Below are 17,110 nucleotides of genomic sequence, written 5' to 3'. Positions count from 1 at the left end.
AATATTTTGACTGATATATATTTTCAATTTTTAATTAGGTTAAAAAATTGCTGAGAGCCTACTGTATGGAGTCACAATGGTTTAATGATGGCTGTGTGCCAATATTTGGTGAACATTTCTCACTGTCACTGTGAATGCAATACTGTATTTTAGTATTAAAGAAAGGTGAGACGACATGGACTTGGGCTTATGAGAAAAAGATAAAATCAAGTAATGTTATTATTATTATTTATTTATTTTTTTGAACAAACAAGTAATGTTAAGTTGGTGATTGGGAGTTGGTATTGTCTTATTATTATGATAAGTATCTTTCTGGTTTATAATTGTAACTTGTAATATTAGGTTAATAATATATCTTAAATATTTGTAGAGTTTTTCTTTAATCTTGATTATGGTGAAGTTGCAAGATTAACAATAGTGATATGTTGTTTTTAGTATATATCTAAACCAAAGTTCAAGAATGTTCATTAGACAGAGTTGATCTCTATAGTATAGCACTTCTCTTTCGAGTTTTAAGGCAACAAGGATATAAGATATCTTGCAGTAAGTGTTTAATTATGCTAAAATTTTAATTATTATGTGTATGAGTAGGAGTGGCCAAAATCCGATTTTTGGAACTAGAACCGTCGGTTCGGAACCGGTTGGAACTGATACTGAAATTGGATAGAATCAAAACTACAACCAGGGGGTTGCGGTCCGGTTCTTATTTTAAGTCTTTTAGAACTGTGAACCAGCAGTTCGAGAATCAAGCAGTACCGAAGGTTTTGATAATCAGTTAGAACCGACGGTTCTAATGGTTCAAACCGTCAGCGGTTTCAAAAAACTTGTAATTTTGATTTACAGCGGCTAGAACCGGCGGTTCCACCATTAATCCTCATAATAACTATGAACAATTAGTTTTAAGGGTATTTGTGCAATTACTCCGTTATTTTCATTCATCCTTACACCAAATTATTTTTCTCTACTCTCCAATCTCTCTAAGCTCCCCAATAATATTATCCAAATTATTGTCAAATAATTTCTCCAATCTCTAATTATTCTCCTTGAAATTATCCAAATTTTTTTCAAATAATATTTCCAATCTCTAATTATTCTCTCTAATTTTTTTTATATTCAATTTTTCCAAGTTACATATTATTATTCTATAATGGCCAGTAGAGGAAATTCAGGCCCCTTTTTATGAAAAAAATTAAGTTCAATCCTTATTTATTTATTTATTCTTAAACTTATTTTTAAAAATTATTTCATAAATATTTAAATTTTAAATTTTGAACTAAAAATGTTTACTAAGTTTTTTGATTTTAAAATTATACGAACAGGTCAGAAAAACCATATAAAAACATCGGTTTTAGAACCGTTAACTACTGAAACTAGAACCATAATCAGCGATACTAAATCGAATCAGAAACCGTCAATTTTCAGTTTGGTTCTAATTCCGCATTGTTTGGAACCGGAACTCACAGTTGGGAACCGTGGCGACTTTATGTATAAGCTTTGATATTAGTTATTATGCTCAAATAAATTTAGTCTATTTCAAAACAGGATTAACAGATTATTAATTTAATTATGAACTAGATGTGTTCAACAAATTCAAGGACAAGGATGGAAATTTCCAGAAAGCTATCAGTAATGATGTGAAGGGCATTCTCAACTTATATGAAGCAAGTTTTGTAAGTGTGCACGGAGAAGATATTCTGGATGAAGCTCTTGCTTTTACAAAGCCAATCTTGGAGTCATCACTAGCTATGCAATCAATTCCTCATCATCTTGCACAACATCTAAGAAATGCTCTCATCTTGTCCTTTCACAAAGGAGTACCAAGAGTTGAGGCCAGGCAATACATCTCTGCTTACGAGGAAGATGAGTCTCGAAATGAAACCCTACTTGAGTTTGCAAAATTAGATTTTAATCGAGTGCAATTACTACACAAGCAAGAGCTTGGTGAACTAGTAAGGTAAAGTTTATTTGTAAAGCAATTAATTTGACTATACGAACTTAAAACTATCCATCCGCATATTCTTAAAGAATGCGAGGATACTAATATAGTAGCAACACGATCAATTGCGTACCTACATGCAGTTCAGGAATTTCATTGTTGCTTTAGCCACTTTGTCCTTCGTTGATTTATGGGTTCAAAAGTTTGCCCTTATATTTGAATTCTGTATTCGCCTCTAAATATAGTTGGCTTGTTTGCAATATTTTCAGGTGGTGGAAAGATTCCAATCTTGCAGAGAAGCTTCCCTATGCAAGAGACAGAATCGTAGAGCTCTATTTCTGGGCATGTTCAATACAGTCCGAGCCTCATTTTGCTCTTTCAAGGTTCACGGTAACCAAATATCTGATAATGGCATCATTATCAGATGACACATATGATACATATGCTACAATGGAAGAAATAATTGCCTTTTCCGATGCACTTGAGAGGTTTGCTATTTCCGATGTAATTGCAAGAAATAATTACACTTGGGGTTCCTATTGGTGGATTTTATTTTATTTTTATTTCATTTAACATTCAGGTGCAACATTAGTGCAATTGATCAACTCCCAGATTACATGAAAGATCTCTACAAGAACATTTTGGATCTTTTTGAGGAAACAAGTAATATTGTGTGCAAAGAAGGAAGGTCCTATTGTGCCTATTATACAAAGGAGGCAGTAAGATTTGTTTAGGCTTTGTTTTAATTACTTAATTAATGATTGAAATTTTAAAACTAATTTGTTATATCTTTAATGATAGGTAGCCCGATCTTTATATTTTTTAACTATTTTTTTTATTAGTTTAAAGAATTATTGAGAGCCTACCGGATGGAGGCCAAATGGTCTAATGATGGATATGTGCCAACATTTGGGGAGTATTTGCACAATGGTGCAACCACAAGCGGCTATGGAGTAGTTGCAGCAGCATGTTTCGTTGGGATGGAAAAATTTGCAGGCATCAAGGAATATGAGTGGCTAAAAGCTAACCCAAAAATTGCTAATGCTGTCAAGATAAGTGGTCGTCTGTTGAACGATATAGTATCCCATGAGGTATGTTCTCATACTACTATAAATTTTGTTAAATGCATATGCAGTATCCCATGCAACGGCAAAGCCATTAAAAAGAGAAGAAGGTTCCAACCCAAGACTTCTGCTTCTCTTCTTTTTTTTTTTTTTTTTTTTTCTAATAACTTCAATCACTTGCCCTCTCTATATTCTTACCTAAGGTCTTAGCTTTAATGTATATCGTTAGCTTCGCTCGTGATCCAAATAGGATTGTATTTCTTATATAATTTCTAATTGCTTGTGTATTTATTATTTGAAGGATGAGCAAAAGAGGGGAGATTGTGCTTCAAGTGTACAGTGTTACAAAAAGGAATATGGTGTTACAGAAGAAATGGCAGTTGAAGAGATATTGAAAATTTGTGGAAATGCATGGAAAGACATTAATGAAGAATGGATGAGACCAAATTCCACTCCAAGGCCTATCCTTGAATGTCTCATCAACATTGCCCGCAGTTCAGAGCTTATTTACAGGGGTACTGATGGATATACTAACCCATCAAGCCTAAAAGACAAAGTTATTTCACTCTTTCTTGAGCCACTTGCCTTGTCAAAATGAGATGTTAAAACCCACTTCTTAAATTTTAAAATAGATATGTATTTTTCCATTTGCATGCATATGATGCACTCAATAATTGTGTAATGGTTTGAGCTCTATTTCTTCTATTAGGCTTGTTTAAATTATGTATTATGAATAATTGAATGGGATTATGATTTCCATTCCTAATATCTTGAGTGTTTTATGAATTACAAAAATTTAAGTAACATGAAATATTGTATCATAGTTAATCACTTAAATAAAAAAATTTATTGTTTGAAGTGTGCTCGTATTTTTTTTTTTTAGTAGCGTTTGACCGTTTGAGTAGCTAGCTCTTGGAGTGAAAACGCTAAAATTAAAACCTCATAGAAGCTAACATTTTATAAAATATTATCTTAACTTCTAAAAGCTAGTTTAAAAGATATACTATCGAATACTATAAAAAGTAGCGTTTAGCATTTGACGGGTCAAGACGCTAAAAATTACTTAAAAAACTGTTTCCCAATATAGCCATAATAAATTTAGAATTTTGATATTGTTTGGATTAATGGAATTTGGACTTGAAATATAAATAATTTACGTATTTGCCAAATTCCTTCATTTGATTGAGAAAAAAAATAAAAGCCAAAATGTATAGAATTGATAAATTTCATCATATGGCCTAAATTCCATCATTTTGGATGATACGAGATCTCGCTTTATTTAGAGGTGAGATTATTACATCAATATTTTGCATATAAAAGACTAAAACTTAAAAATTGTTATTACAAGCATGATAATATATAATGAGATTATTAAAAAATAAAATAAAAAATAAAATGATGGTAATATAAAATCGAGTTTAAAGTTCATGGTGCCATAAAGTTCTTTTATTAAACTCTAGGGATTAAATTATGTATTCAACCTTATAACTTTACGTGTATATTTGAATATTTTTGATTGATATATTTAATGTATGATTATGATGCATATAATTTTACTTTTTTGTGAGAAAAATGATTTGAGTATATAATTTTGATTCTAATTTTGGATTACGTCTTTTTTTTCCAATATAATTATTAAGTTTACTTAATTAATTAACTTATTAAAATAATGCATATAATTAATTTAGCTATTAATTAAGTTTACTTAATATAATTATGAAAATAAAATTAGTTTATTAATTTAAAAATCAATAATAAAAACAGTGACAAAATACCAATAAATTTCCAACAAAATCAATTTATTTTATAAAATATGCATTAAAGTCAACGACAAAATAACAATAAATTATCAATAAGAAATTTTCATAATTAATTTATTGATAAAATACCGACAAAAAAATAATGATAAAATACCAACAAAATAGAACAGATAATTTTACCAATAAAACTTGTCTAATTTTTACAACGACATTTGCAATAAACAAAAAAAAAAAAAAAAAAAAAATTCAGGGAAATTATTGCTAATTGACCGATAAAAATTTTTTTGTTGCTACTTTTTAGCGACAAGGGTTTATCAATAAAGACTTTTTATTGCTATTTTGTCGGTAATACTAAATTAGCGACAAAATAAGGAATTAACCATAAAATTTTTTTATGGCAATTCCCTTTTTTCTTATAGTGCTATATGTATTAATTTCAGTACTTAAAATTGTTTAGTCAACTTTTGTGTTTTTTTTTTTCTGAAAGGAAAAAATCACTTTGCATTAACTTGAAACATAGAAGGCTAACAAACATTCTGGGATATAATCTCAAATTTGGAGATGAACATAAGAGTAAGAAGCCCTAACTAGAGTATGGGCTCCCAGATTAGCAAGTTGTATATTTATATTTTCAACATTAGGCCAAATATATTGACAGTACTTTCGCAAGTGTACGAAATCGCTACAAGTAATATATGATGAGTAGATTATCGTTCCCACGTGGATTGTATAACAAGTACTAAAATTATGTGAACTTATTATTATTTAGACGATAAATGAGGAAATTGGTTCGAGAATGTAAATTCAATAACTAAAATAAAAAGAAGTCAAACAAGCAAAATTTGATTAAAGAAATCAAGGATTAAAAACTACTAGGGATTTTGATTTCACTTAATTCTATCCAATTTATTTTATTAGTTCATTAATCAATTTTAATTATTCAAGTAGGGGAAACAACTCTAAAATCACTAACAAGCTCTCCCGATATATTGTTAGCTATTTTAATTCCGTTTAAGTACCTATCTTCCAATAGCATAATCAAACATGAATCAAATCATTAAGTTTCGTAGTTTGTTTATGAATTCATAAATTAAAGTTTTTAATTTATGAAAACCTTCCATGACTCAAACCATATAGCTTCCGCGTCAAGTTGTTATTCTCATGTGATTTATTAACTTTTTCATATAAAAAATCCTTCTTCCGATAGTGATTAATAAAATAAATCAATCCAGGGGATAAACTCTGCCTGGAAGCATTAAGTTTATCAATAAATCATGACTTGAACAAAGAAAAATAAATCTAACATTATAAATTGGAAAAGAAATTAAGCTTCATCAAATCCATAGTATGAGAAATTAGTTAGACATAGTGCTTAAATAAAACTCAATAATACTTGATAAATATTTCATAATCAATCAGAATAATGAAAGCAATTAACAAGATTAAGAGTTTAGAAACAAAAACTAGTTAACAATTAACTCTAAATGGCTTCCTTGAATCTTTGCACAACTCTTGGATATTTGAACTCTTAAAGAAATGAAATTATATACAAGACTAAGAGAATGGGATGAGATAGAATGATATGAGATGGGATGGTATGGGATGTACTCTTCCTCTCTTTATATAGACTTATTGGGAGACAAATCCACATGGTTTAGGGACTAAAGTCCACCTTAGTTAGGTGATGAATTTCTCATTTAGGCCTTAAATTTCTTCGATCATGACTTATCCATGTGCATAGATTAGGACTTGATTTTCATGTGAAGAAAGTTGTCCAAGATTAGCTCCTGAAATTGGTCTTCAATTGGTTGGCAATTTTGAATCAATTCAGCTCTTGGTCTTTAGCACGGGCGAGCTAGGAAGCACGGTCTGGGCGTGCCACGTTCTAAGTCTCCACTTGATTTTTCATGATTCCAGCACGGGCGTGCTGATGTGCTAGAGCCCGAGTTTTTTGCTTTATTGTACTCTTTTCTAGCCAAAACCCTACAATTTTCCTTAAGACCAAGTGAATTATGATTCGAGGAAACTTTTATACGAAAACATAAATAAAATTAAGATAAAAACTAAATAAAGTAATTAAAAATACTAAAACTCCTAATAAAACTATATTGAAAATACTATAAAAATAATACTATAAGTCCCAATTCCTTCTATTCGTATCTTCATTCTCTTTCCCATGAATAGGAACTTTTCAATTTCGTTTATGGGTTGGATCGAAAGAAATCCCTGTATAATATGAGACACATGAGTAGTTGCACCAGAATCTAACCACCAGGTATTATTAGGCACTTCAATAAGATTTGATTTAAAACATACTGAAACATAAAGTATACCTTTCTTTTCAAACCAAATCTTACTTTTAGGACAGTCCTTCTTGAAGTGACCATTCTTCCTACAGAAGTAGCACTTCAATTCCTTACGGATTTGGCCCTCATTAACCGTCATTGGGGCATTGTCCCTTTTCTTGCCTTTCTTCCCTGATTTGTTGTTGCTGCTGCTAGCTCCATTATGAAAAGTGAGATTGATGGAGTGTTCCTTCAATTTCTTTAATCTCCCTTCCTCTTGTATCAACATGGCCTTGATTTCCTGAACGTTCCATTTTTCCTTAAGGGTGTTGTAATTCACCTAGAACTGACCAAACTCAAGAGGAAGTGAGTTAATAATAAATTGAACTAAAAAGGATTCACTCACATCCATTCCCATTGATTTCAGTTTGGCTGCCAAATTCTACATGCCAGTCACATGATCATGAATGGATTGTGACCAATCAAACTTCTTGGTTGTCAGCTCACTCATCAAGGATCTTATGATGGACTTGTCAGCTATGTCCGATTGAGAGTATTCCTTAATTTTTAGCATGTACTCTCTAGCATTGTCTGTTCTAGGCATTGATGGCTTAACATTTTCAGCCATTTTCATCCTCATTAAGTTCAAGCTTAGCCTGTTAGACCGCTCCCAAGCCTCATAACGAGACTTGTTAGCTTCAGTGCTGGTCTCTGTAATGGCTGCTGGCTTTTCAGAGACTAATGCCAGATCCAGGTCCAAAACTCCTAACTGATAATGGATTTGTTCGGACCAATCAGCATAGTTCAATCCATTGAACTTAATCAACCCAGTGCCCATAGCAAACATGTTAAAGGAAGCTGCAACATTACACATATACTCATACGTTAATGCTTTGAGTAAACATAAAATGGATTCAAACAAATAACAACTTTAATTATGCATCTAGATTCACCTTTGGGTAATATTTAAATGCATAGCTTTGATCAATAATGATGCCAAGAAGAAAAATACTTTAATAGACTTTCATTGTGGAGTAACTTGCGAGTCTTTATGCAAGTCAAAGAGAAGCACGCCCGTGCTCATTGTAGCACGCCCGTGCTCCTTTCTGCAATCCAGTTACTTTTTTTTTTTATTCCATTCAACTATTCAATAATGCTCCATACAATATGCATGTTATCTTTGGATATACATTCATATTAATTCGTACAATGATAAGTCTCTTTAATGCCATTGATTATAATTAATGGTCTACTTTTGGGTAACCTAACAAATTATAATCAACGAGCTCAATTGTTCAATTATCACTTTCATGTCATATAACGGCATCAGACAAATATGAACAATTGAAAACTGCATAATCAATGTCTAAAATAATCCAAACAAGGCCACTTTGGTGACTAACAAATTTTCCATTCATTAAACATTGATTTATGCAAAACTTTTATGAGATTAAATTAATATCTCAAAACTTTAACGACATAACCCAATAATATGTCATAACCATTCTCTATAAATAATAACAAAATAATTTATAAAGCATAAAGAAAACAAACAGTTTTCAAATTTCTATAATTTTGGCTTCGCTTATACCATATAAATCAATTTCACCATACGAAATTAATTTTCATTAATTAAGCCAAACAAAATGCTATCATACAAATCTAGAACAGGTACAGGCTCTGATACCACATGTTGAATAAACTTTAATATAGCTCAGATCTATTGTTCATAGAATTTGTTTAACAAGAATATACAATAATTGGAAGCGTACCTTGATCCATAATGGCAGATCTATGTTATGGGTTACCTCGTTGGGACAATTCGATTCTCACCGTAACAACAAATCTACCTTTCTTCACTCTGGCCTTTTGTCCGTAAGTGCTCTCTTAATGGTCAGAGAACAATCAACAGCTGCAGAAGTTTCTTTTATGAGCTCTCTCAAACAAACTATTGCCGTATGTGTTTGAGGGAGCCGTCACACTCTCTTGTTTCTGTGTTAACCCTAATCTGTTGATTCCTTTATCTTTTATAAGGCAGAAGAAGGGTATTAAAACCCTAACTGACTCTTATCCATTAAGCCCAATAACCATAATCTTGGGCCACCTTAATTAGAACCAGCCCTTTAATCATATGGGCCACATACAGATTATTAAAATAATCTAACACGTAAGTTTAAAAAAAAGAAAGAAAGAAAGAAAGAAAGTAAAAGCAGGTAGGTAAAAGCAGGTAGAGTAGGAAAAACAAAAAAAGAAAGAAAGAAAAAGTAGGTAGAAAAAAAAAAGAGTAATGAAAAATAATCATAAAATAAAATAAAATAAAATAGAAAACAAAACAAAGCACTTGCACGTGGTCAAAGGAAAAAATAATGAGTAAAAGTAAAATAAATAAACAAAATTAAAAAGATCATAAACAAATTAATAAAGCAAAAGGACAAAAACAATGAAAGACAATAAAACTTAGCCAGTGTTCACTTTGTCCTTGATAAGCGCGAGAGTCTATGCAGGTCTCCAAGTTGATTGTCACGAACAAGAGGACTTGGTGAAAAATTCATTTCCAAGTGGCACGGTCGTACCGTAAAACACGTCCACACCGTGTAAGCTACTGACTTGCATAAATTTTGTATACCAATTGACAAGCCCGTGCTCCTTGACACACCCAGCCCGTGCTACTTCCTGGTTTGTACAGGCGTGCCATTTAATACACCAAGCCATGCAACTTTTATTCTAGACCATTTCACCTGCAAAATTAGCTTAATTGGGGTAATTTAAAAAAAAAAAAAAATTCAATGACAGAAAACATCATTTTTTTTAAAACCTATGAATTAATTTTTTTAAAAAAATTGAAATAACAAACTAAAAAGAAAAAAAAAATATTATGGGTTGCCTCCTATTAGCGTTTTGTTTAAAGTCTTTTAAACTCCACTTTTGAGAAGCTCATCAAATAACGGTTTTCTCCCATAGTATGTATCATGTAATATCACACATGGATCTTGGTTGAAAACGCCCTCAACTTTGGCTAGTTTGAGAAAATTTATATTCGTCTCATCAACAATATCTCGCTTTGAATGATGAACTTGGGGAAAAACCTTAGATCATGAAGAATACAGTTTATTAAAGGTAGTATTATTGGAAAGAAAGGATCTTCCGATGGTGTATATATAAAGACCATTGATGAACTCAAATCAATAGTCTCAGTTATTTCTTCGTCCACCAATATTGCCTTCTGCTTGTTTTCATTTAAAATCTCACCCAATACCTCTTCCAACTGTACCTCATTTTTTTCATAGTCATTAATAATCATGTCTGAAAATAAGAATGTGAGATTTAATCCATCTTCAAGGGAGTTGCATTCTTTACCTGTAGGCTTTACTTCTTCTAAAGGTGCAATTTCCCATGAAGTTTCCTCATAATTTACCTTGCACTCATCATTTTGATGTCCATTAGTTGCCATGGTTATCAATTCCGCCGCTTGTACCTCCAAATTCTTTATTGCCGTTTGTTGGATCTTAAAACTCTCACGAGTTTCATTCATAAATTCCATATGAGATTTAGCAAGGGCAGCAATCAAATGCTTGAAATTCTTTTGGTGATTCCAACCCTGTAGTGAATGTTCCCAATGTCGACGGTAGTCAAAATCTGCCATATCAGTTAACATGTAAAGTACCTCTTCATAGCTGCTTTTCAGAGGTGAATACCGGTTGCAGAAAATCCATTATCTACCCAAATTCTAGTTTCTTCATCTAATCCACAATAAAATATGTAAATGAGATATTTATTTGTAAAATTATGACAATGAAATCTCTCCAACAATTCATTAAATCTTGCCCAAGCTGCATAAAGTCGCTCTAAATGTTGTTGAATAAAACTTGCGACTACTTGTTGATGAAACATCTCAAGATACTTCACAAGAAAAATTAAAAAAAAAAATCGATAAAACAAAGAAAAACTACAAATAATATAAACAGATAACCAACAAAAAAAAAAGTCTAAATTAATAATAGGTTAATTATTATTGATATTGGTAACACCAATCCTCGGCAACGGTGCAAAAAACTTGACAGTATTTTCGCAAGTGTACGAAATCGCTACAAGTAATATATGATGAGTAGAATATCGTTCCCACATGGATTGTATACCAAGTACCAAAATTATATTAACTTATTATTATTTAGACGATAAATGAGGAAATTGGTTCGAGAATGTAAATTCAATAAGTAAAATAAAAAGAAGTCAAACAAGCAAAATTTGATTAAAGAAATCAAGGATTAAAAACTACTAGGGATTTTGATTTCACTTAATTCTATCCAATTTATTTTATTAGTTCATTAATCAATTTTAATTATTCAAGTAGGGGAAACAACTCTAAAATCACTAACAAGCTCTCCCGATGTATTGTTAGCTATTTTAATTCCGTTTAAGTACCTATCTTCCAATAGCATAATCAAACATGAATCAAATCATTAAGTTTCGTAGTTTGTTTATGAATTCATAAATTAAAGTTTTTAATTTATGAAAACCTTCCATGACTCAAACCATATAGCTTCTGCGTCAAGTTGTTATTCTCATGTGATTTATTAACTTTTTCATATCAAAAATCCTTCTTCCGATAGTGATTAATAAAATAAATCAATCTAGGGGATAAACTCTGCTTGGAAGCATTAAGTTTATCAATAAATCATGACTTGAACAAAGAAAAATAAATCTAACATTATAAATTGGAAAAGAAATTAAGCTTCATCAAATCCCTAGTATGAGAAATTAGTTAGACATAGTGCTTAAATGAAACTCAATAATACTTGATAAATATTTCATAATCAATCAGAATAATGAAAGCAATTAACAAGATTAAGAGTTTAGAAACAAAAACTAGTTAACAATTAACTCTGAATGGCTTCCTTGAATCTTTGCACAACTCTTGGATATTTGAACTCTTAAAGAAATGAAATTATATACAAGACTAAGAGAATGGGATGAGATAGAATGATATGAGTTGGGATGGTTGAAGAGAAAGCAAAATTGTATATTCTCTTAGGCATGAATAGCCAAGTATAAATACATGTGATTTACAAAAGGTAATGATGTGATTTACAAAAGGTAATGATGGAAACCATAAAATATAACAACTATAAAGCTACGACACTATGATGGGTGCATCTATCATGACTAGGAGTAGGGGAATATAACAACTATACAAAGAATATAATCATTGCCAAGAATAAAGGAATATAACAGCTATACAAAGAATATAACAGCTATACAAAGATAGCTCTTGACACCCCACGTCAAGCGGATGCCGGTCGAGGAAGTAAGCGAAGTTTGCTGTGCAAAAAGAGGAAACGAGCTGTAGGCAGAGGCTTGGTGAAGATGTCCCCAATCTGGTCCTCACTTGCAATGAACTTAATTTGAAGTTGACCTGAAGCAACACGCTCATGGACAAAGTGATAGTCCAGTTCAATATGTTTTGTACGAGCATGGAAAACTGGGTTGGAGGAGAGATAAATAGCACCAATGTTGTCACACCAAAGTGCAGAATTTGAATTTGTAGAGAAAAATAAACCATGGGAGATTGTAGCAGCCAAGTACCATAACAATCGTTAGACAGCTTGGCAGTGAAGTTCAGTTGGACAATGCATATATTGACATAGCTTGTTCATGGCAAAGGTGATGTCGGGGCGAGTGATTGTGGCATATTGTAAGGCACCAATAGTCTGCCGATATTGAGTACCATCTGCAAGTGGAGTACCTTCAGCTTTAGTTAACGGAGGAGCAGTAGCAATAGGCGTGGAGCATCCTTTTGCATTAGCCATTCCCGTGTGTTGTAGAAGATCTTGAATGTACTTTTGTTGACTCAAAATCAATCCTTTAGCTGTATGAAGGACTTCCATTCCAAGAAAGTAGGAAAGATTGCCTAAGTCCTTGACGGGAAATTCTCGTTGTAATGCTTCAGTAAAGGACTGAATCACAGGAGCAGAAGTACCTGTGATAATAATATCATCTACATACACAAGAATAAGAATCTTTGTAGCACCATTAGTATAAATGAATAGAGATGTGTCAGCTTTGGATGAAATAAAACCAAGAGAAAACAGAAACGTGCTTAGCCGCTCAAACCAAGCTCGTGGAGCTTGTTTGAGACCATATAAAGAACGAGCAAGCTTACAGACATAAAGGGTATGGAAGCATCAACAAATCCTTTTGGCTACTCCATATATATATCAACATCAAGATATCCATGCAAGAATGCATTTGAGATGTCAAGTTGTCGAAGAGGCCACTTTTGAGTTGTAGCATAAGCAAGAATGGTACGTATGGTAGTGGCTTTGACAACGGGACTAAATGTTTCATGAAAATCAACTCCAGATTGTTGATGGTAACCCTTTGCGACTAGCCGTGCTTTACAGCGATCAACTGAGCCTTTGGGTTTTCTCTTAATGCAGTAAACCCATTTATTTCCGACTATATTTGCATTTGGTGGCTTAGGAACCAGGGTCCAAGTTTTAGTAGCAAGTAAGGCATCAATCTCACTTTGCATTGCAGTTTGCCATTGAGGGTATGATTTAGCTTGGGTGTAGGTGATGGGCTCCACATTGCTATAGTCAATTTTGGCTTTAGAATCGGACGAGAGAGTGGAAAAATGAGATTGTCATTTAGCCATGGTGGATGGACGTAAGGACATTGGATGAACACGCAGAGGAGAGGCAGGAAGAGGTGAAGAGGAATGATGAATGGTGGATCACGTGAAGTGTCATAGTGGGCGAGATCAACTAAAAGATTAAGGCCTGAGATTGTAGAGGATAAGTTGCGGTTGGGAGAAGGATTAGGTGATGGAGTTGTTAAATTTGAATGTTGAACAGATGGGGTTGTGTGGTCAAGGTGAGTAGGAGATGAAGGAAGACTATGACTTAGTGAATGTGAGGCAATGTCCAAAGCATTACTTGATAAATGAGGAAATGTCCAAAGATGCAGCCACGGTTGCATGGAGGAAGTGACACCTGGGCAGCAGTAGTTTGACTTGTGTGAAATAAAAATTCATTTTCCTTGAAAGAAACATGTTTTGCAATGTAAATCCTACCCGAATCCTTATCCAAGCATATGTATCCAGAATGATTAGGAGAAGAACCAAGATAGACACAAGGAGTACTTTTGAAAGAGAACTTATGAGAATTTTATGGCCTACGTAAAGGAAAAATGGTGCAGCCAAACACATGCAATTGATGAAAATCAAAGGTTTTGCCAAACAATTTAGTGTAAGGACTTTGCCCATTTAAAACAGGAGTGGGAAATAGATTGATAGTTAAAATTGCTGATTGAAAAGCATATATGGCCAATACTTGAAAGGAACTTGACTATGAGCTAATAAAGTTAAACCCGAATCAACAATATGTCGAATTTTGCGTTCGGCTACACCATTTTGCTCATGAGTGTGAGGACATGCAACGCGATGGAGAATTCCTAAGCGTTTAAAATGAGATTGTAATTTTTGAAATTCTCCACCCCAATCAGATTGAAAAGATTTAATGGGTAGATTAAATTGTTTGTCAACAAGAGCTTGAAAATTAAGAAATGAGGAAAACACATCACTTTTGTTCTTTAAGAAATAGATCCAGGTAAACCTGGTATAATCATCATTAAATAAAACAAAATATTTAAAACCTAAATTAGATAGGGTAGGAGACGATCCCCATACATCGGAGAAAATGAGTTCCAAAGGCATTATGCTAGTATGAGATACAGATGGAAGATGAGTTCTCGTCAGTTTTCCCATACAACAAGCTGTGCATTTGGAACTTGGCGAAGACGTGACCGAAACCAAATTATTTTCATTAATTATTTTGGACACAATCTTAGAGTGAGGGTGACCCAATTTATTATGCCACTCATCAAACGAAAGCACTGCTGCCATATTTGCCTCCTTCCTCTTGCCACCAGGCATGATATAGAGGCCATCTTTATTCATTCCCTTGAACATTATTTGCTTTGTTACCTGATCCTTAACAAAGAAAATGAGGGCCAAAATTCAAAGTAGCAATTGTTATCAAGGCAAAATTTATGGACAGAAAGCAATTTTTGTGAAATTGTGGGAACATGTAAAACATGCTTTAAAGAAAAATATTTTTGAGGAGAGAGTAATTGACCATTACCAACATGTGCAATATCCAATCCTTGACCATTTCCAACCCAAAGTTGATCAGCACCATGGTAGTCATTAGCAATGTGGAGTGAGGCGAGGTCAGGTGTGACATGATAGTTGGTTCCAGAGTCCACTATCCAAGGAAATGATTGGTTTGGTTTCTGGATATAAGGAGGTCGGATATGAGAGGACTGGATAAAATTGGCTTGGGCTCCATAAATAGGACGGGGTTTGTGACATCCCGACCCGGCAAAGCGATCCTAAGGATGGGAGGCTAGCTAGGGTAGTGGAATGCGGGACACAGGAATGAATCGAATCATATATCGAAAAGGGGAAAACTAATCATTAGAGGCACCTTTTGGTGGAATGGCTGGAGAGTTGGAAGAACTCCAGGGTTAAGCGTGCTCGCTTAACAGAAATCTCAGGATGGGTGACCTCCTGGGAAGTTTCCCATTTCACCTGCGGGACAAAACCGTGAGGATTAGGGCGTGCGGGGACAACACGACGGGGTAGGGCGTCCGTGGACTACACCAAAGTGGACAATTCCTCTGGTGATTAGAGTCGGGGCGTGACAGTTGGTATCAGAGCCTGACCCCCTCCAGTAGATGTATGGTTTGAGGACGAACCACGCGGAAGCTGGTGGGCCTGTGACATCCCGACCCGGCAAAGCGATCCTAAGGATGGCAGGCTAGCTAGAGTAGTGGAATGCGGGACACAAGAATGAATCGAATCATATATCGAAAAGGGGGAAACTAATCATTAGAGGCGCCTTTTGGTGGAATGGCTGGAGAGTTGGAAGAACTCCAGGGTTAAGCATGCTCGCTTAAAAGAAATCTCAGGATGGGTGATCTCCTGGGAAGTTTCCCATTTCACCTGCGGGACAAAACTGTGAGGTGTAGGGCGTGCGAGGACTACACGACGGGGTAGGGCGTCCGTGGACTACACCAAAGCGGACAATTCCTCTGGTGATTAGAGTCGGGGCGTGATAGGGTTCGTATCTACGTCTACAGCGGTCTGTCGTATGATTTCAAAGGTTACAAATTTGACAAGGTCCCCGATATCGTCTTAGGTTGCGATTGTTGGTGGTGTTTGATGAAGTTGGTGATTGCGTGGTGTTGATTTGTTGTTGAGTGGGTGTTCGCTGAGTAAGATTGGCTATGGGTGATTCTTGGGCACTTTTTAAAAGAATTTCATGGGCTAATAGATGGCTATGAAGTTCGTTAAATGACACAGGTTCAGGTCTAAAGTTCAATGCGGTAATGATGTTGTGGTATTCGCTTCCAATATTTCGATAAACAATGGCATTGAATTCAGATGTGGTCATGGTACGACCTGCAGCAGCTAATTCATCAGCAAGGGATTTGGCATGTTGGAGATATTTAGATACAGTTAAGTCATTCTTCTTGAGTTCCTGTAATTCGATATTTAGTTGAAGCTGTCGATTATGAGAGATTAAGCCAAAGGTACTAGCTAGGGCTGACAAACTTCTTGGGAAGATGTCATGCCAATAACATATGGGAATACCTCCTCGGATAGGGAGGATAGCAGCCAACAAAGAAGCATCTGGTCCTTTTGGAACTAGGTTTGATATGCAGGATTTAGAATAGTTTCAGAAGGTTTACTAGAGTCAGCTATGGTGGTAGGGGGTTTTGGAGTAGAGCCATCAACAAAACCCATTAAATTTTGGTAATTTAGAAGAGGTAGAAATTGAGTTTTCCAGGCAAGATAATTCTTGCTTGTGAGCTTGATTGAAAAAGTGGCCGAAATTGGATTTTGAATGTTTGAAGCCATGTGGGTTGGTTGCTCTAATATCATGAAGAGAAAGCAAAATTGTATATTCTCTTAGGCATGAATAGCCAAGTATAAATACATGTGATTTACAAAAGGTAATGATGTGATTTACAAAAGGTAATGATGGAAACCATAAAATATAA

At 34.1% G+C, this 17,110-nt stretch overlaps 1 protein-coding gene and 1 pseudogene across 1 annotated transcript; both read left to right on the top strand.

Moving 5' to 3' along the window:
- Positions 1 to 1,147: 1,147 nt before the first annotated feature.
- LOC149495358 (putative terpene synthase 6 pseudogene) lies at positions 1,148 to 1,958 on the top strand (annotated as a pseudogene).
- A 247-nt stretch (positions 1,959 to 2,205) lies between these two features.
- On the top strand, positions 2,206 to 3,753 carry LOC105646458 (putative terpene synthase 6). Its single transcript, XM_089723123.1, has 4 exons — positions 2,206 to 2,424; positions 2,517 to 2,655; positions 2,779 to 3,027; positions 3,302 to 3,753. Exons 1-4 carry the CDS (start codon positions 2,345 to 2,347, stop codon positions 3,596 to 3,598), a joined length of 765 nt encoding a protein of 254 aa, XP_089579249.1. The 5' UTR covers positions 2,206 to 2,344; the 3' UTR covers positions 3,599 to 3,753.
- Positions 3,754 to 17,110: the final 13,357 nt, after the last annotated feature.

This window comes from Jatropha curcas, chromosome 6, assembly GCF_041381405.1.
Source record: "Jatropha curcas cultivar XTBG-Jc1 chromosome 6, XTBG_Jcur_1.0, whole genome shotgun sequence".
NCBI classification, from domain to species: Eukaryota; Viridiplantae; Streptophyta; class Magnoliopsida; order Malpighiales; family Euphorbiaceae; genus Jatropha; species Jatropha curcas.
This window is presented reverse-complemented; position numbering and strand designations above follow the sequence as displayed.